This window comes from Meriones unguiculatus, chromosome 15 (assembly GCF_030254825.1).
Source record: "Meriones unguiculatus strain TT.TT164.6M chromosome 15, Bangor_MerUng_6.1, whole genome shotgun sequence".
Lineage (NCBI taxonomy): Eukaryota > Metazoa > Chordata > Mammalia > Rodentia > Muridae > Meriones > Meriones unguiculatus.
In genome coordinates, this window is record NC_083362.1 from 15,323,632 (window position 1) to 15,343,676 (window position 20,045).

At 49.8% G+C, this 20,045-nt stretch overlaps 1 protein-coding gene across 2 annotated transcripts; it reads right to left on the minus strand.

Annotated features, from left to right (window-relative positions):
- Nucleotides 1-167: 167 nt before the first annotated feature.
- Nucleotides 168-19,120, minus strand: LOC110540767 (WASH complex subunit 1). 2 transcript variants are annotated; one of them, XM_060368246.1, is made up of 11 exons: nt 18,992-19,120; nt 13,745-13,898; nt 3,811-3,922; nt 3,492-3,638; nt 3,200-3,336; nt 2,835-2,967; nt 2,460-2,661; nt 2,195-2,377; nt 1,413-1,571; nt 698-766; nt 168-617 (listed from the first exon to the last, which is right to left on the minus strand). In XM_060368246.1, the coding sequence occupies exons 2-11, from the start codon at nt 13,891-13,893 to the stop codon at nt 484-486; spliced, it is 1,425 nt and encodes a 474-aa protein (XP_060224229.1). In that variant the 5' UTR covers nt 13,894-13,898; nt 18,992-19,120; the 3' UTR covers nt 168-483. The 2 variants fall into 2 exon arrangements, with proteins under 2 accessions (XP_060224229.1, XP_060224228.1); XM_060368245.1 differs by having other exon boundaries at nt 18,988-19,119.
- Nucleotides 19,121-20,045: the final 925 nt, after the last annotated feature.

Sequence of the window (20,045 nt, forward strand, 5' to 3'; positions counted from 1 at the left end):
TCCCTGGCTGGCCTCCAAGTCCTCCCTGTGGCCTGCAGCACCTCCTGTCCTCACGCTCCTCAGCAAACACAAGACATTTCCCATTTGCCTTGATCCCAGAGAAAGAGCTCAGTTCCCCCAGACACCCTGCACCACGCCTGAGAACTTGGGAAGGAGGACAGTCTACGTTCTAAGAAGTATCAGTAGCATGGCTACTCTTCGTTTATTAAAATGGCACAGTTGGCTGGGGTTCAGGTCTATGGTTAGTTTATTCCGCCATGTTGAAGGAAGAAGCTCTTCAGGGAGGGATCAAGTGAAGCAGTCGCATGAAACAGGAGAGCCAGCAGATGGCTCACACAGCCTGCACTCCAGGAAGAGAAACTGGGCACAGACCTGGAACACTTGTACTCCTGGACCTCCTTGCGCAACAGGACCTGAAAGGCCCCAACTGCCAAGGAGCCCCTCCCTCTCAGCTGTTCCTGCAGGAAAAGGGCCAACGCACCCCTAGGATTCCCAGTCATCCTCATCCTCGTCTCCTGCTGGCTGCTGTGGGGGTGGCAGAGGTGGGATGGAGTCTGACATTCGGGTGAAGGCTCCACCGGGCCCCTCACTGGTTCCAGGTCCTTTTCCAGAGATACCTGGGAGGGAGAGCCAATGAGAGAGACGGTGGAACACTGCCTCACCAGCCCCTGAAGACAGAGATGGGGGAGATGCCTACCTTTGCGCCTCAAGACCAGCTTGTTGAAGAGATCTGACATCAAGTCCCCACCTTGGCTGGTGGCTCTCACTGTAAAGCAACAGGGGAGGGAGAGGATCAGGGATAGTCACACACTGTGGGCTCTCGTGCCCCTGCAGTACTCCCGACCTGCTCTCCTGCCATGCACTGGTTACACACTCTTAGAGCTTGATATGTCCATGGGCCCAGGCCTGGCTTAATGTTTCAGTTCTCAGCACCCGACCTGCTCTCCTGCCATGCACTGGTTACACACTCTTAGAGCTTGATATGTCCATGGGCCCAGGCCTGGCTTAATGTTTCAGTTCTCAGCACCACTCTATGGACAAAGTCGAAGGCTCAGAGGCCAGGCGTTTGGTAGACAGTCACAAAGCAGGAGGCAAGCCCAGGACTTCCGAGTGCCGGATCGGACACGTTACACACAGGTTAGCAGGGATGCCACTGGCAAGGACTGCTGGCAGACTGCTGAGGAGAAAGCCTCATCCTCAGAGTGGGCGAACCCCAGGTCCTCTGTCTCAGAGCACCTCACGTTCCTGCATAGCCCCTTGGAATATGCTTGTCAAAGGTTCTACTTTCTCATGGTCTTGAGCTGGGAGAGCTTAAGACAGGAAAGCTCCCCCCACCCCCCGACGGAACAAGGATACCTATCAGGGTAGCCCCAAGGGAGCCTGGTTACTGTAACAGACCCTTGCTCCCTCACCTTGCTCCTGCTCCTTCTGTTTCTTCTTCTCCAGCTTTCGCTCCTTGACACTGCGCAGCTTGGCCTTGCCAATGCCCCCAGCTTGGCGGATGGACTCAAGCAGAGTGGCCCGGCCACTGGAGGGGTCAACCACCTCCTTAGGAGCTCCTTGAACAGAGGCTGTAAGGACAGGAGTGAAGGACCGTTCGGCACTGCAGGATGGAGAAGGGCTGCCTGGCCTGAGGCTGGGGGCTACCTCAGGATCCAGCAAATGGAGGGGCCTATCATCCACAGCTTCTAGGACTATACAATAGTCTCGGGCTTCTGCAGACAATGAGCTGCGGGGTCGCGTGCCCTGACATCTCTCCTCCCCTTATTTCAATGACATGCTGCAGCGACAGACCCTGTGAGTTTAATATATGAGTGTTCTAACTGAGCATCACAAACCAACATGGATTGTTTGCTCCTCCAAGTGGCTGGAGACAGGCTGAGAGCTATGATACAAAAGCTGAAATTTGGTAATTTCAAGTTTGTTATAGACCCTTTTCCCAGTGGCTTAACCAGACACAGGGCACAATGCCTTTCCATGGCATCCTGTCCTGAAAGTCAGACTCTCAAGGTCTGCGAAGCACAGAAGCCACTGTATCAACCCCAGAAGTCAGGACACCCAGGATGAGAACTCTGTCGATCTCAGACCTAGGACATGGGACCTTCAGAGACCTCTTCAGGGACCCCAGCGTGAGAAAGCTGGAGGTTCTAGTAATGAGGGCCAGCCACATGCACCCCATCTGCACTGCCCCTACCCGAGTGGGCCGCGCTGCTGCTAGTGTCTTCTTCCCTTGCAGCCTGGCTGGGTGCAGTTGCCACTTCAGGTAACATCGGTGGTTGGGAGGCACTGACCAGCACTGTGGGAGCCGGGGGAGGGGGCGGCGGCGGCGGCGGTGGCGGCGGTGGCGGTGCTGCCAGCAGCACTCCATCCTCTAGTCCTGTAAGGAAAGTGAGAGCGTATGAGGGTTTGAGGAAGGAGTCCGCAAGGACTTTCTGGCTCGATCCCAGGGCCCAGCTCACCTGGCTGGAAAGGCTCAGCTACCTCTGTGTGGAAGGCGGGCAGTTCTGGAATGGCACCAGGAGCAGAGGGGGCAATGCCAGGACCCAGGTCTGCACTGTACATGAGGTCGTCTGCGATGCCAGGCAAGTCGGGTAGGTAGGACGGCACATCGATCTCAGGGACCTGGCCCAGGTCTGGCACATAGAAGTAGTTTTCTGGAGCCTGCGGGGTCAGGTGGTACAGGAAGTGTGACAGCTCTGCAGAGCACAGGGCCACACTGTGACCACAGGGCAGGCAGCATGTGGACCCACACAGCCGGGCAGACAGAGGCTTAGCGGAGCCTTCCTGGAACGGCCCCCTGACCAGGCCTGCCTGCCTAAGCACCCCACCCCTACCTGCTGCTCCAGCTGTTCTCTTTTACTGATAGACAGAGGGGCATCGAACAGCTTCTCCTCTTCTGTGCCCAGCATCGTGTGGGTTTTTGTCACTGCGCCAGCTAGAGGGTCCAGGAAGACATACTTCTTGTACCTGTAGAGCGGGCTAGGGTCAAGAGGCCATTGCCCGTCCCGAGGCCTGGCAGGTCCCTGACCACCCCTCCCATGCACTAGGGGAAGCACTTTGTCCTTTGGATACCCAAGTCTTAAAAGCCCAATCAAGCCTGTCAGTCCTGAGGACCGCATTAGGGACCCAGGCTCAGGGACCCAGAGCTATCCAGGCAAGGCCTCCCTCCCTCTTCCTGCTGGCCATCTCCTGCCCATACAGGTTTTCTGTGGTGTTGAAGAGCAGCAGGGAGCTGATGGAGCTGATGTTGCTGGGAAGACCCCCAAGTCCCTCCTCAGCTTCATCCTCAGGCTCAGACTTGGTGTTCACACACACAGGGAAGTATTTCAGCTTTTCCTGGCATAGGATCAGAGTGTACAGAGTTTCAGTATCAGGCTTATGGACCCAACACCATCCCAACCTAACGGAGACCGAAATCTGTGGGCAACTTCATTCCCTGCCTCCCAGCAGCCATGGCCTTCGGATGTGTGACATGAGGAGAGCTTTCAGACCTGCAGGGCCCGCTCATCCAGGGGGCGGTGCTTGCTCTGGATCCTGTAACGGGGCCTTCTCTGCAGACCAGGGTCCAGGGCACCCGTAAAGATGGAGCCATATTCACGCAGGCGCTCTGGCGCTGGGTACTTGGCGCTAGAGAAGACCTGTGGATAGAGAGACATCTCTTGGGCCCAAAATCGTCAAGAGAGCCTAGTGGTCATAGGCAGGCACTAACTATGGGGTGAACATGGACAGGAGGAAAGTGAGGTGTGGCTGAACAGCAGGGGTACAGGGAGATCAAGGCGCCAGCCACAGATCACAGAGGTCATGGCCTACCTTGATGGCCTTCTTGCTGCCCTTGACCTTCTCTATCTTAGCCTGAGCCAGGGAGACCCTCTCCCTAATGGCCTGCAGTTGGCGCCGGCTCAGCTCTACTCGCTGGGAGATCCTATCAAAGAGAAATGTCCTGATTGGGGACTACTTCAAGTTCTGCGGCCTCTGCACACCAGTGCCAGCAGCACACCCGAGCCTTGCCAACCCGTCTTCAGCCCTCGACACCATAGAGCCTACACACTGTGCTGGTCTTAGTGCGGTGCACCTGATCTCTGTCTGCCCATGTTGTTCAGCCCAGCGGAACTCAGTGCCATGACCTCTGGGCAGAGAAGGGCAGCCACTGTGGTCTAGTTCTGGTGCCCACATATGCCATCTTAAAAGACGTGATTCCTGGATGCACAAGTGTGTAACCTCAGGGAGGCAGACGGTTGTGATACATACAAGTTCCAGCTACTGACAGCAGTTACACCCACACCTACCTTTGATGGTCACAGGGTCCTGACAGACTTCTGGTCTATGCAGAGAAGAAAACAAGGGCAACAAGGCCAGATGGCCATCCAGACCTTTGTCCTCTCCTACATTTAACCCCAGTCAGACTAGGAATTGCCCTATACATTATGGATGGCTCACAGAGTAAATATGAGGTCCCGACATCAGCTCGCAAGACTTGCAGGGCTCCACCACTAACCTGTCCCATGAGTGAGGGGTGGGCATAACAGTGCCAAGGACCCTGATGTGTCCGGACCCAGTGCGCCAAACCCAGTGTTGCTTCTGGGTCACTGAACCAAATGGAACATTGTGTGACACTCACAGGACCAACCCCTTCCCTTCGTTAAGGCCTTTCTTCACCGGAGCTTCCCTGACCAGACTGAAAACCTGTCCCTGGGACTTCCCTGGCCTAGCCCACTTGCTTTTCCCCACAATCCTTTGTGTATCTTGTGTACACAAAAGGCTAGGCCTTCCCTTTTCCTCACCATCCTCTAGTCTTGCACAGTGTCTGACACAGAGACATCCCCAGGGGCTCACACTGCAAACATGTGCTTCCCACCCCATGGGTGTAAGCTTTGCAAACACTCTCACACGCCTCTGGGCCGCAGCAGGTGTATCCCCGTGTGATGCTGACTCTGCCCATGTGTGTAATGCTGACTCTGACCATGTGTGTAATGCTCTCCCATCTCCCCAGCCACTGAGAACCCCAGTTCCTGCCTGTGATCCCATCTAAACCCTTAGGAAGTAAAGGCCTCTGAGCATGTGCCCCAGGAAGCCACTGAAGCTTGAGAGTCAAAATACACCTGTAGGTGGCTTCTGCCAGGATCATTTATCCTAGCAACAAGAAAAGTAACTTAGGCACCACAGGAGCACAGAGGGATCTCCAATAACACCTCTGGCTTGAAGCTTGACGCACCACATTGTTTGTTTGTTTCCGAGACAGCCTTTCTCTGTGTGACCCTGGCTGTTCTGGAACTTGCTCTGTAGACCAGATATTGTTAACAAAATCTCAAATTTTGCCAATAAAGACTCTGGAGCCAGATGCTGGGGTGAAAGCCTGCCAGCTCAGAGAGGCAGAGAAAGTACCCAGCTGACATTCCTCCTCAGCCGACGCCCCCAAAAGAAAACTCCTTTTCCTCGACGACTCAAAAAAAAAACCCTCAAACTGAATCTCCCTCGATTCCACTTCCTGTGAGTCTCTATGCATCCTCCTGACTTCCTCTTATTCTCTCTGTTTTTTTCCTATGTTCACTCCCTGTCAACAGGCTGTTTGCTCCGCCTCTCCTGTTTACAGTACTCAAGCAGAAAGCTCTTGGCTTAAAGGTGTGTGCTAGGGCTGAGCCAATCCACAACTAGAAATGGGTTTTTCCAGGAAACAACACAATCTTGGGGTTCACAGTGTGATCAAATACCCTGCAACAATGCACTACCATCACCGCCCAGTGGAGCACAACACTTTAAAGAAGGCTCTTCCGGGGAATGAAGAGATGACCAGGAGGGTTTCTAGATGACCTGTCCCCCATCTCTAAACAGGGCCCACACTCTCCATGAAGCCAGGTAGACCCCGCCTCTGCAGGGCTTCACTGACCATGCACCCACCACTGAAGAATAATTTCCCCTTCAACTCTCTGCCCATCTGTTCTCCTATATCCCTAACAAAGGTAACTGCCACCTCCCCACACCCTAGCAACCCCTAAAGCATGGAGACACGGGACTCCTGCCTTTGGTGAATGTCTTCTAATCTCTGAGACAGTTCTGAGTAACCTGTTAATTACTCAGACAACTAACTCTCTCCTCTTGGAACGTTGTAGTGGCCAAATGCCACTTGGAGGAAAGGGAAGTAGGCAGGAAGCAAGGATAAGGGAAAGGGTAAGAAAGGGAAAGAAGCAAGAGAAAAGAAAGGAAGGGGCAGGAAGAAGGATGAAGGAGAGCAGGCGGAAGACATGGGGGATGTGGGGAACATGGCTGGGCCTGTGCAGGTTGGCATGTCCACACATTCACAGACTCTGTCTAGCTCCCCGGGGACATCAATTCCAGCTCCTACTGAGTGTATCTAAGTTGTGGGAGGCAGGTCACAGGTTCCCTATGTAGGCAAAGGGAGGGGCCCCCTGTGGAAGCATCCAGAGACATCCCCAGAGGCTCTGATCCTTCTCTGCCGAGTTCCCACAGGAGGCAAGGGCCAATTCTCAGTGCTGAGCAGGCACCAGATCACCATCCTGTGCACTGTGCAGAATCAATTGCATCAGCGCCTGGCAGAAACTCAGCGTCTCCCACTCAACCCGTCTGTTTCTGGAAGTGGTTCCCAAGCAACCGGGCCATCCTCACTGCACAGGACCAAGCATTGAAGGCCCCACAGGCTGTAGATGGCTGCAGCAGGGACAAGCGGATGAAAGCACCCCATCCCTCCCTGACTCCATTTTCCCGAGTTCCCTGTTCTTATAAGCTACTGCTGCTTCCCTTGAGACGTTCCCTCTCCAGTCCTCTCTGCCTCCTAGGCTAGAACTACAGCCTTGACCCTGTCTTGTCCTGAATCAATAGCTCTGCAGGCTGGCCCTGGGACCCAACCACTCCTCTTTTTGTCCTTCCTCAATTCTTCTGCCCCACTGTTCCTCTGTTTCGGAACCTCACATGGTTCTGTGAGTCTCCAGGATAAATCATGCAGCCCTGTCCAAACACAAGAAGCCCCGTAGACCTTAGTCACAGGCCCCAACTGTTCACCCAGCCCCGCTTACAGTCAAGCCTCCTGCCTGAATTCTCCCACAGGATGACTGCGGACAGAGGAACAGCAGGCAAAGTCCCCAAGACTCACAGCCCTCTCTGACATAAACAAGCTGACAGCGTGTTCCAAGCACACATGTCTGCAATCTTGACCATTTACTATCCCCGCACATCAGGGCCCCTTCTCCACGGCCTACAAGAGACCATACTGCTTGTTGTATTCAGGCTCCTGTCTGGGCCTCCAACCCTCGTTTCTAAACTTCATCGATGCCATTTCTGTTCAGATCTGAACCCTATCCATAACCTCTCCATCCCTTTGAACTCTGCCTGGCCCTATGTAGGAGTGAGTCTTTCCTCCTAATTCAAGTAACATTCCTTTTCTTTGTGAACTGTAGCTCTCACACAAGCTCAATCCCAGGCTGCAGGTAAAATCTACCCAGAACTCTAGAGGGATGCCTGTAACCTGGGGCCAGGATGATTGGTGTGTGATAACCCCTTGGTAGCAGCTCTTGACTGCAGAAGATAGGCAAATCCAGCCAGGCTACAAGGGCTGGTGCTACGTCTACAAGAAGTGCTGGCACAAGAAAAACCTTTTTCCTGCTGGACCCTTGTCTGGGTTTGAGAGCTTTTCCCTGACTGGCTTCACCATGACATCACTAGAGCAAGACCTGTCTGTGAACACAGACAATCCAGAAGTCACAAGGGGAAAGGGGACAGGAGATGGGGAGGGGAGGGGAGGAAAGCAGGGGGAGGGAGAAAGGCCATGATGGCATCATTTAAGCCCTTCGTTGCAAAAGCCTGCTCCATTCGATCTATTCATTACTTTGTCTGGAGCCATTCTGTCAAAGGAGCTCATTAGGCAAGTGGGCCTTCTGGAAGGTGATCCAGTACTTTGCAAGGTCTGTACCACGATGCACCCCAGAACTGCTTCCAACCTCTGACAACCCTGTCATTTGTGCAGTGCTGCATTTCTCTAAAATCTGGCATGGTGCGAACCCTCACTTTCTTACCCACTCTGACTGGACAAACTTCCTACGGGATTGTACTGAAGATGCAATGCTGTTCAGATGAATTAATTCCTGATTATAGAATTCCTGATTTGATCCAAACAACTTTCAAGTTAAATTGTTAAATTTAGAACTTCTAACACAATTTTAGAAAGTTTATGCCTGCTATAAATATGTTTGAGAACCTCCAGAAGCCTCACTAGGACACAGGCTTGGTGAGTCTTCACTCACGAATCCTGGTATACACCATAAATTTAGGCGAGTTGGTTCAAACTTCCCATGAACCCAAGCACAGTGGTGCTACCAAGAAATGTCTAAAATAAGTCAAACCTTGATGTCATTAAATACAAACTGTTCTATTGTAATTCCTTATACCTTGTCAGCTTATGGCATAATATACTGTCATTTTAATTTAGCTTGTTTCTTGGAATGAAAGATAAAATTATTGTCCAGAACTCACTATAGACTAAGAGAAAATATATAGCCAGGTCAGTCCTAATTGAAAAAACATATTCTTGTAACTTTTAGACCCTGTTAACCTATAGTCCTTGTTAACCTCTGTCATTCTGAACTCACTATGAACTTACGTAATGGATACATAGATAAGAAATGTTTAGTTGTTTTTTTAACCCCCAATCTTTTTTTTTAAGGTTTATTTATTAGGCATACAGTGTTCTGCCTGCATGTGTGCCTGTACGCCAGAAGAGGGCACCAGATCTCATTACAGATGGCTGTAAGCCACCATGTGGTTGCTGGGAATTGAACTCAAGGCCTTTGGAAGAGCAGCCAGTGCTCTTAACCTCTGAGTCATCTCTCTAGCCCAAGAAATGTTGAGTTTTAAAACATGTAACCTGTTGTATTTCAGAATTCGTCTGCTTTTGTGATCAATTGCCTTTTTGAATATGAGGTAACTCCTTTGTCTCAGAAGTATAAGGCTGAGACCAGACAATAAACATTAATAGAAGACTAGTAGGGTTGAAGCCCTATATCCATGCATTGTAAATATGTAAATAGATATGTTTGCATGTAAATATGTCTGCCTGTTTCATGTACATATGTTACATGAGTGTATGTCAATTACCTGTATGTAAGGAGCTCCTTTTGTATCATCTATTGTATGTGTGTATGAATATGTGCAGGTCTATATGTCTAATTGTTTGTCTATATACATGTATGGGCTGATACTGTGGACCTAGCAGCCTAAAGTTGCTGCAGTTTCTGCAGAAGAGATGCTAGCTGAAATCACACCAACATATGGAAGCTTGTGGGAACTTGTTGAAGTTAAAATTCTTAACTTCATTGACATTTTTCCCTTGAATGCTTATGTGAGTGATTTTTTTTGAATCTCTTACTTCCTGTTTTCCTGTAGATTCACTAATAAATTAACAGAATCAGGACTCTGCCATCAGCAGATATACTTTAGCCTAACTGGAAATCTCCACAAAGAGGCCTCTGCCTAGCTAAAATAAATACACCTGAAAAAACAAACAACAACAAAGAACTTTTCTTGGTAGGAGGAATGTTAGGCGAAACACAAGGTAGGGACAACCAGGCAGGAGACAAGATCATCTCAGGTCACTCATGATCAAAGAGAGGACCTGGGCACTCACAAAACCTAGGACCTGACAAGGAACCTACAGTCACTATCAACTATATCCTTTAAATCAACACTGAATGAAGATTCACGCCGCCCAAGACTGTTCTAGATAAGTTCTGGAACTCAGACAACTGCGTCTCTCAGCTCTGCTGCAGCTTGGCTGTGTCCCTTATGGTAAAGGCTTGCTGGCTACCTGTGATAGTACTAAGGAGACAGGGCTCAGCCGGGCAGTGGTGGTGCACGCCATTAATCCCAGCACTGGGGAAGCAGACAGGCAGATCTCTGTGAGTTCCGGGCCAGCCTGGTCTACAGAGTGGGTTTCAAGACAGTCAGGATACAAAGAGATCCTGCCTTAAAAAACAAAAACAAACAAGCAAACAAAGGAGCAGGGGACTCAGGTCTGGAGACATGACTCACCAGTTAAGGTTAAGAGCATCGACTGTTCTTCTGGAGGTCCTGAGTTCAATTCCCAGCCCTTACATATTGCTTACAACCAGCTGTAACTGTAGTCCCAATGGATCTAATACCCATTTCTGGTATGCATACACATACAATAAATTTTTTTAAAAAATTAAAAAGAAGTATCGGCTCTTTTTAGAGGTGGAGCCTAGTGCTAGGAACCTATTGGAGTTATGTCCTTGAAAAGAATACAGAATCCCAGCCTCCTCCTCCTGCTTCTTTACTCTCAGAACTCACATTCGACTCCTTACCCCCACACTCCACCAAGATGCACTGTGCTACCAATAAGCAGCATGGCCAACAACCACACTGAAGCCCACCGACTCTTGAGTCCAAATGAACCTGTTCTTCAAGCCGACGGTCTCGGGTCTCGTCACAGTGATAGGAAACAGACAAATACAAATTCAACACCACCAAAGACCAGGAAGGCCCTCCCGCTTCTCCCGGCTCCAGACTCCTTTCAGGCCTCCCTGCCTTATGGTTCCCACTCTCAATTTCTTTAGGGAATGTTACTCCTCACGCACCCCCTCCTCCACCCCTCTACACCTGCCAGGACTCCCCAGTAAGTGTACAGACCCTCACCCTCCACCACTCACAGAGATGGCAACCTTCTCACAATCTGCTGCACACTTTCTGGGCTTAATCCTGTCTCTGTCATCTGTTGAAATCTCTTTGGCTTTAAAACACGCGCGCGCACACACACACACACATACACGCACACACACACATTTACTTATTTATTTACTCTGTGTGCGTGCATGGGGGACTTGGGTAGCACGTTCTATAGGGTGTATGCAGCAGTCAAATGACAACCTTTGGGGAATCAGTTCTCTCTGTCTACTGTGTGGGTCTTGAGGATGAAACTCTGATCATCAGGCTCAGTAGCAAGCGCCTTAACCCGCTTACTACATGGCTTTATTTTTCTGCCCAAGTTTCCTGTCTACAAAAGAGAGGTGGCCAGGCATGATGATAGAGGCCTCTGACACCAACACCTGGAAGATGAAAGCAGGAGGATCAGAAGCTCAAGGTCATCCTCCAGCACACAGCAAGTTCACTGTCTGACTGGGTCAGTGATAGCCTGGGGGGTTAGAGTTAGGGCTCTGCTGGATAAGGCTGAAGTTACTTAGTTACACTCAGTCTATGATGATAGACTCCCTTTTCTCAGCTGGGTTTTAAAGTCTTCCCTGATTTGGGGGACTCCAGGTCTCATAGGGATAAGGGAGCTAAGGAGCAGCACATAGCCCTCAGGGCAGATACAGACCAGCCTTTCCCTGGTAAGGAAACTGCGTTAGCAAGCATCTAGGAATTCCTAGAAATGCCCCAACCTGCTAATGATCTTGGTCCAGCAGTGACCTTCAACTGTACTTGGAGATTCCCCTACAGGATAATTAAGTACTGTATTTTTCTTCTCCTTAAGTATCCCTGACCTCCTGACCCCAGTGAAGCAAATACACTAACCCTCAAAATCCCTCCCTCTGCTCAGGGTTTATATTGCTTATATTTATATTGTTTATACTGCTCTTGTGGTCTGCCAGGCCTGATTGGGGCTGCCCTCCTACCTGCTGGGCCTGGGCCTCACTGGGCCCGGGACTCACCAGGCCTGTGTCTTGGCTGCAAGCCAACCAGACATGGCCCTTGGCATGTGCCTCTATCGTGCTCAGCACCGCAGCTTGAGCAAGAGCTGTGGCACTTTGGCTTTAGAGCGCCCAAGCTTCCCTTGCCACCAGCAATCTCATGCTAAAAGAGCAAAACTGTAACGCTCTCTGGAAAACCTTTTCCACACCCTGGTTTAGTGCACTCAGGCTTCACCCTGAAGTGCTCTAGCTGCCCCTGAGAGAAACGGAACCCCTGCTCTCCATCCAGAAGCCAAGATCCAGGATGCCAACCAGAATCCAGGGCCCGCCAAATGGAGACTGAAATACCCTATTCCTTTGCTCACCCCCAAAAGAAGGAAGGATACAGTAGCTCCAAGGGTTAAAAGAACTAATGCAGCGAGATCAATGGTGGGCAATGCTATATAAAGACCTTTAGTACAACTGTAGTTAACTAGACGCAAAATCAGTTACAGTCAGGTCAGCACACCGTGATGCTTCAGCCAATGAAGGACCGCAGTCATGACCCATAACATCACAATAGAGAAGAAAACCTCCCCTCCCCTAGTAGCTATGGTAATGTTGCCATAATGCAACATTAATCCTGGGTGTGATGACATACTAGTGAAAAACAACTGTTTAGCCAGGAGCATAAAACACAGCACATACAACTATGCCCAATATAATATATATAGTGATGATAATGAAAGAATCAGACTAACTTTGTAACCTACGTTTCTTTAATTGCCTTATAACTTATTTTTTCAAGTTTTAGGCCCATGTTAATTAAAGCCTTTTAGTGCTTCTCCAGAGAGCCGAGGAATGTAAAAGTTCCTGACATTAGCCATCTGTGAGAGCAGAGATAAGGAAGAGAACAAGCAGAGATCTCTACTAAATGGAGAGAAAATCACCATCTGGCACCTGTGAGATGAGCTTTGTTTGGAAACTGGGCCAAATGGCCCCAATCCTTCTCCTGACCTTAGATCCAAAGCCTGTAACCCCCCACTCCTCAGAACAGACACGGGATGAGTTAGTCACTTTCCCACCTTTAACTGTGGCTATATCTCATATGGCAGGAAATTCCAAACTGACTTGAAGATCAGATATTTATGACAGGGCTGACCAGACCTAAGGGTGCCCAGAACCAAGCAATCATTTTAAAAGTTAAATACCTCATCCAATCATGAATTGCCAAGAAGGCAACCCCTAGAATTCCCCACGTCTTGTCTTTTAAAAAACTAAGGTCTTTCTTCTCCTGGGGCCACTCCTTGCTGACCAGCAGGGGTGACCCCATTGCACAATGGTCAGAATGAACCTCTTGCGATTTTGCATCAATGGATGATTAGTTTCCTGAGTTCTCTTCATACCTTCTTATATTTAGGCTCTTGCTGGGCCTAACAATAATAAATGAGATCCACTGTCTTACGTCTTTACTGAAGTGTAATTGCTATTGTTATTTTAGAGCATATTTCACCTCCTTAATGCAGTCTGCTGCTACTGAGTCATGCCAGCATCAGTTCCGTCCATCTCACTTTCACTGTGTGTCTTGACAAAATTAAGAGACGCCTGCCGTGGATGACCCAACCATCTGCATCTGTAGCAAACTAGCTTGTTCACACAGGAACAGAACCATCGTATGACCCGTTCCTCAGTACGTAGCTGGAGCTAAGGAAAGCCTAACAGCGCTTAGGTCTGTCGTCCCAGAGGTTACACTCTAGTTGGAAGGGGCAGTGCCATACTCCATGCACATAGCCCTAGGCCCAAACCCCAAGTCAGGGCTGGCTGACCTCAGGAGCCAGGGAAGGACGCAATCACATGGGAAGAGCCTAGAAGCACCACTGCAACCCACAGACCCACAACCCTAAGGGGCTACATCAGACAAGTAGGTGGTGAGTGCTCAGGCACTTGTAAGAATGTTTCCAAGCTGGACTTTTCTCTCATACTTGTTCCACACTGGAAAATAGTTGGGTCCTTGAGGACGGTGTCTGTAGGAGGTACATTCCTAGGGCTGCAGAGAGTCCTGCTTGGAGGAGGACTCCAGGCCCTTTATCAGGTCAGCTGGTAACAGGTCCCACCTGCTGAAGATGTCTCCAGAGATGTTCTGTAGGTGCTGCAGGGCATCCGCCACCTGCTGGATTGCCTCCTCTCGCCGAAGGTCTGGCTGGATGAGGGGCACTGCATAGGGCTGGCCCGCCAAGGAGTGCTGGGTGTTCACGGGTGTCATGATGCCTGTGGGCGGGAACCAACACATCACGGACATAGCCCCCCATTCACGCCTTCTACCTACTAGCCACAGCAAACACAGAAAAGGTAGTCATGTCACACGTCTGTGATCCTAGCACTGGGGACACAAAAGCAAGAACTTCTGTTGTTCAAGGCCACCTTCTGATAAATAGAAAGTTCAAGATCATCCAGGGCTACATGAGACACTGCTGGGGGATAGGGCTTATCACGTATAGGAACTAATTTCTACACAGCTTTAGGGTGTGTAAGTATCATGGGAAGCAGAGAAAGAACTCTGCAGAGGCCTATTGAATAGAGAAGACTGAAGACAATGGCGGGAATTCATAATTGGCAGAGACTAAAATTGAGAAATCCAGGGCACTTGGTACCCTGCTAAGTATCCTATTTAGCACATCAGTTCAATTCAACCTCCAAAGCAGAGAACAGCACAACCATGGCCACAGAGCACCCAAGAAACAGAAAGCAGACTGGACGGGATCACCCAAATCTGCTCCTGCGTCGTCTCTGCACTGAGGAGGCGGAGGCGTGAACACCTGGGTGTCTGAGGAAGTCAGGAGCCTCAGACACGTGGCAGTGGCTAATGCCTCTAGGAGGAGGGGCATCCAGGCTTTGCTCAGCCAGGCCAGAGCCAAGGGGTCCAAGAGGGACAGACACTGGTAAATGTCAGGGAGGAAAATATATCTCCAAACCGCAGGACCAGAGCACTCGATTTATATTGGGGACAATGAACTCTGCTCCCTAGAGTCACTAAGCAGCAATCACACTTAAGACAGCATTGATCTGACTGGTACGGGATGCGCCATACACAATTAACATTGAGGCACCAGGCCCTTACACTTAGGGCCAACACCAGGCCCTCACCAGAAGACAGCGAGGAAGACATTCATTAGGCCTGGCTCTAAGCCCCAGACTTCCTCTTGGGCACCACACTGGAGCCCTTGATTCCAGTGGAGGTGTGAGTGCCTTTGGGTTAAATGTGACAGAAGGACCGGAAGGCTTTATTGGGCCTTAAAGTTGCTGTTGGACTTTCTGTAAAAAGCTTGCCTTTTCTTCCTATAATCCCTTCCATTCTTTAAACTGAGAACTGGCCCCTGCTCTCAGTTGTTAGTCCCAGTAATAAAAATCAAGGTGTGACCCCCTCGTGTACCCTAACAACGTCTTTACCAAGCTAATGCCTGTTCTCGGCCCCTCCTGCTGCTCTCCTGAGCTCTTCCTCCTATGCTACTGGCTCTTTCCTAGCACCCAGGGCCAAGACTTGTCCAGATCTGAAATGATTGATCCTTCTGTTCTTTAGCTTTTTCTTGGCACCAGTTCCAGGACATCCTCAGCTTCCCAGACCTAAGCCTGCCTTGAGCAACCATCCCGGCCAGTGTCATTCCTCCTTCTGCACTTACCTTGTCACCAAGATGGAGGCAGGTGCTTCACAGCCATTCCAGGAACCTAACCCTGTATGAGTCCAGACCCTTTCAAAGCTGTTTCCTCAACTCTTGAACTGGTCTTGAGGCAAATTTGCAAGCCATGCTGACCTAAATCCAAGCCCGAGGGCTCCCATCTTTAAAATCAGGAGAGAGAAACAGAAAGTTCCCTCTATGGCTCACTGTGTACGTGAGCCTGAGAGCAGGACAGACACATACGCTCTAACAGGAAGGAGCAGTCCACTTGAAAACTATGAGTGAACCCTGCAGTTTACTCATTTTGTCTGTAAATCCTGAGTAGCTGCTAAGTGCAGAGCCTGATCAGAACACAGATGAGTAGAACACAACACCAGGCAGACAGACAGCAGACGGGCTCAAAAACAGCTGAATCCCCTGGGTTGAGAGTGTTGTGGCGTTTGAGTCCACTGGGGAAAACCAAAGACTTGCTTCAAATTTAGATCAAATGAATTAATCTATTCTTATAGCTAGCAGGACAGCAGCCTTAGAGCCAAGCAGCATGCCATGCTGGGGGTGGGGTGTGAAGGCACATCTAAAGGAAGAGTTTAAAAGGTGATGTTTAAGGTGGACATGACAATATTCTACGGACCCCACAGCCGGGCAAGAACGTCATTTTACTCCCTCAGCTGTTCCTCTTTCCCACTGTACAGTGATAAAAAGACCACTCCATCCCTCCATCCCCATCCCCACACACAACAGGCAGACGCAAAGAGTTAAACAGCAAGTTTACATAACCAGAAAGCAGCAGTTAAATACCTAACAGCAGGAAACCCACTATGCTGGTCACTCACCTGAGATCTGTCTGCTCTACCTCCCAAATGCCTCACACCACCACACTGGCCCATTATCCTGTTCTTATCTCAACAGGTCACACGATCTCCCAGACATTCCCGGGAGGAAAGGTCAACAGCCCTTAAGGGATGCCTGGTTCCATACTGAGTTTCTTTAGCCATCACCAGGGAGTTACAGGTAAAATGATTACACAGTGCTGAGCACTGTGGGGCAAGTGTTATTAGCTGCCTGGGCTAGAGCAGGCAACAACGCAGGGCCATCAGGTTAGGGCTGGCTGTCACATCCCCACCAGGGCTCTGACCCAGTTGTGAATTCAGCTTTTACTGCAGAGCACTGAGTTAGGGAAGCGGCTCTCCATCAAGTGTAAATAACAGCTGGAGTTGGAGCACTGGGCTTGCAGCAGGAAGGCAAAGGATATCTCAGCGTTTCCCAGTAAGAATCCTGGGAGATGCAGCAAGAAAGACAAGGATAAATAGAAGCCAGTGGGGGAAAGCAATGACTCTCAAAGGGAGGAGTTTAGACTCCAGCCATGCATGCGAGCCTGAGACCTGGGCTGTCCAGTGAGGTGACAAAGTGGCATGCAGCTGCCGAGCTCTATGCAACCAAAGCCTCCCAAGTAAAACATCTTTCATATTTTATATTGGTTACATGCCGAAACTGTCACATATTAGATTTAGAGAGCTAACTTAAACATACTGTTAACGTCGCCCAATTATTTTCACTCTGAAAATCACATGTGTAGCGAACATAACCCAATTTCTTCCTTATCCTTTTCTCAACGCTGTCTGCTTCTAAAGAATTAATTCTCAGGCTGATAAGATGGCTCAGCAGGTCAGTGCTCTTGCTGACAAGCCTGCTGGCCTGAGTTGGGTCTCTGTGACCAACATGGTAGATGGAGAGAACCCACTCCCCAAAATTGCCCTCTGACCTCCATATATTTAACAAGACACACATGTACTCACCCACACCACATACACATTCATACGCACAAACACACACATGATAATTAAATGTTTTTTAGGAAAAAGTCTGTTGCTCTTTTTAGGCAAGACATATCCTTGAATGGGCTTTGGCATAAGAATCAAGATTAATTGTGACATTGTCATTTTAGTAAAACTTCTATGGTGTAGGTAGCTCTTAAGTGGCTATCTTTTTTTTCTTAAGATTTATTTATTTATCATGTATACAGTGTTCTGCCTGCAAGTACCCCTGCACTCCAGAAGAGGGCATCAGATCTCATTATAGGTGGTTGTGAGGTGCCCTGTGGTTGCTGGGAATTGAACTCAGGATCTTTGGAAAAGCAGCAGCCAGTGCACATAACCTCTGAGCCATCTCTCTCCAGCCCCCTTAAGTGGCTATCTTTATTCAACTTCCTTCAGGAGTAAAATATGCTCTATTGCCACTTCTAATACTAAATATTACTCATAACTATTCTACCAGTTGCTAATAATAGCTGCAGATACCACAGAGCAATTCGGCCAGTCCACCTCATTCCAATAGCCACCTCATTCCAACAGTTTTTCTCTTTTCACTCTTAGTATCCATGAATTTATCAGTACTCCCAATTTGAAGTGAGGAACTTTGGGCAGGCCAAACAATATTTTCAACAGTAAAATGCTTAGCTTGCCCTCAATCCTGGATAGGAATCAATTCTCTAATTCAGACTTTGTTATTTATCAGAATGTTCTGTCATTTGTATTCATAAATATGCAAACCGTTTTAAGAGTTCACATTTTCATTTTTTTAGTCCCAACTGTCAGACAGCTTATCTTGATACTCTGACTTGGTGGGTCCTGGTGTTAAGGGGAAAACCAGAGACTCTGTTCTGAGCCTCACTGGTCAGTCAGCATCATGGCAACTGTTCATCTTCACAATAAACTCTTTTAGGAAGAGGTGGAGGGCTCTCCTTGCGAACGAGTGGGGTGCCACTGTCCCGAACTCTATCCTCCAGGGCTAACAGCCATCCTCTTCACTGGAGCAACAATCACCACTCCTAATGTGAACTTCAAGATAGGCCTGTTGATTACTGACATGCTTCCTGGGGTGTGTGGGTGTGTAGGTGTTCTGCCCCTCCCTCCTGCACCTTCTGAACTGGTATATACAATTCTGCCCTAATTGCACATCACCTAGTCGTCTTGGGGTACACACCGGAAAGTTAACTGAGGGGTGACTTTCTGGTGATTCCGTGCTCTGGGTCACACATGTTCAGGAGGTAAGTCCTGTAAACTCAATGGTTCGGCAGCAAGGGGGGCTTCTGGGGAATTGTATTTTGGTATGTCATCGGGGCCCTGTAAGGAGGGGGTAGATGTCTGTTTGCGCCCTCGGAAAGTTTCCAAAACACCATCTAAAACGGATTGAAGGCGACCTCCTTAGTAGGGGGAAATAGTAAATAGCTGAAAACTAAAAGCAATTTACCAGAGGTCGTCTTTATGCGGGTTTTGTTCTGAGACAAAGTATTTCCTCCCTCCTACAAGGGACTGCAGTTCTATGTTGGCCTGATACCTGCTGGCTCATTTCCACTGTTCAGGCATCCCATGAACACATTCCCGAACCATGGTGTTGATCGATAACTTTTATAACTATATTAAGTTGACAGCGTGAATGACGTTCCTAGCGGCCGGCGCTTGGCATCTGGTAAATAGTCCGGACTAATACAGATCACCAACGCCCACCACGCGCGTGTCTCCCGTGCAGTTCCGTGATTTCACAGGTGCCCGGGACCCGGGTGCACATGGTCCTCCCACACCCTGCTCCCCGGAAACGCCCGGAAGCGAAGGGGCCTATTCCCGGCAGCTCGAGTGCGGCCATTCACGGCCTGTCCCGCTCCGCCCCGCCCCCGGCGCCCTCACCTGCCTGCAGCCGATCCGCCGCAGGGTCGCAGCCTCCTCGGGGTCCCGGGCTCGCCGCCCACACCGAGCTCGCCCGGCTCGCCGGACCGAAGGCTGCGGCTCCGGGCTCGCGCTGCCGCCCGCAGCCCCGCCCCGCTCCGCCCCCTCCCCGGGCCCCGCTCCTCCGGATCCTAGGATCCGCCGGGTCTCAACTCAGCCTTCGACTTCCGGCTCTGGGGAATGCTAGGGGGAGGGGCCCAGGCCAGGGAGCCGCCCTACTCTCTGCGCTCGCGCTGTGTGGAAAACCGAGATCTCTTCTGTTCCCAGCTCCGAGAAGCCAGCGCCTTACCCTACTACTCGACATCAGGTGGAAGTCCCCCAGACTTCCCCTCTTCTCCAGCCATGCATACTCGAATGGCTTAATAAATCTTTAAAAAGAGCCTGCCTTTCCTGTGTTCACCTCTGAGGGTAAAAAGTTCCTTCGATTCCAACTTACTCTAAAAGTTCAATATAGAACCGGACAGATACGGAATGATTAGACCTGAGGTAGTCAAATTCTGCACAGAAACAGACTATAGAATATTGCTTGCTAGGAATGAGAAACCACTGCAGGAGATGGACAGTCATCGTGCATATGTGTAGTGAGGGTGTCAGGAAAGTCTCCCCTATTCCTTCTGCCCCACCCCCACCCACCCCTTATACTCACTTTCCGACAGTCTTCTAATGGGCAGCAGGCCAAAGCCTTAGGGGCAAAGGTGCCACAGACAGCCCGCTGCTGAGGAGCTTTTAGTGAGGCAGCGACCACAAAAGAAACACTCCTTGCTGGGAGAAATCCACTCCCCTTCCATCAGCTGAAAAGTACCAGGGAACCAGCAGCAGCCTGCAAAGATTGCCACAGCAACCAGGAAAAAAAAATTTTTTTTTAAAGATTCATTGATGCACCAGATCTCATTATAGATGGTTGTGAGCCACCATTGTATTGTGGTTGCTGGGAATTGAATTCAAGACCTCTGGAAGAGCAGCCTGTGCTCTTAACCTCTGAGCCATCTCTTCAGCCCCAGGAGTTTCTTTCTTGCCTT

Bases quoted from the DNA above. Each gene is read 5' to 3' on its own strand.
- LOC110540767 (XM_060368246.1), bottom strand. From the start codon at position 13,893: ATGACACCCGTGAACACCCAGCACTCCTTGGCGGGCCAGCCCTATGCA. The intron at 2,662-2,834 runs GTAGGGGTGGGG...CTGACCCCGCAG, and splicing joins GAGAACAGCTGGAGCAGCAG to GCTCCAGAAAACTACTTCTA. The intron at 618-697 runs GTAGGCATCTCC...TCTCCCTCCCAG, and splicing joins GCTGGTCTTGAGGCGCAAAG to GTATCTCTGGAAAAGGACCT.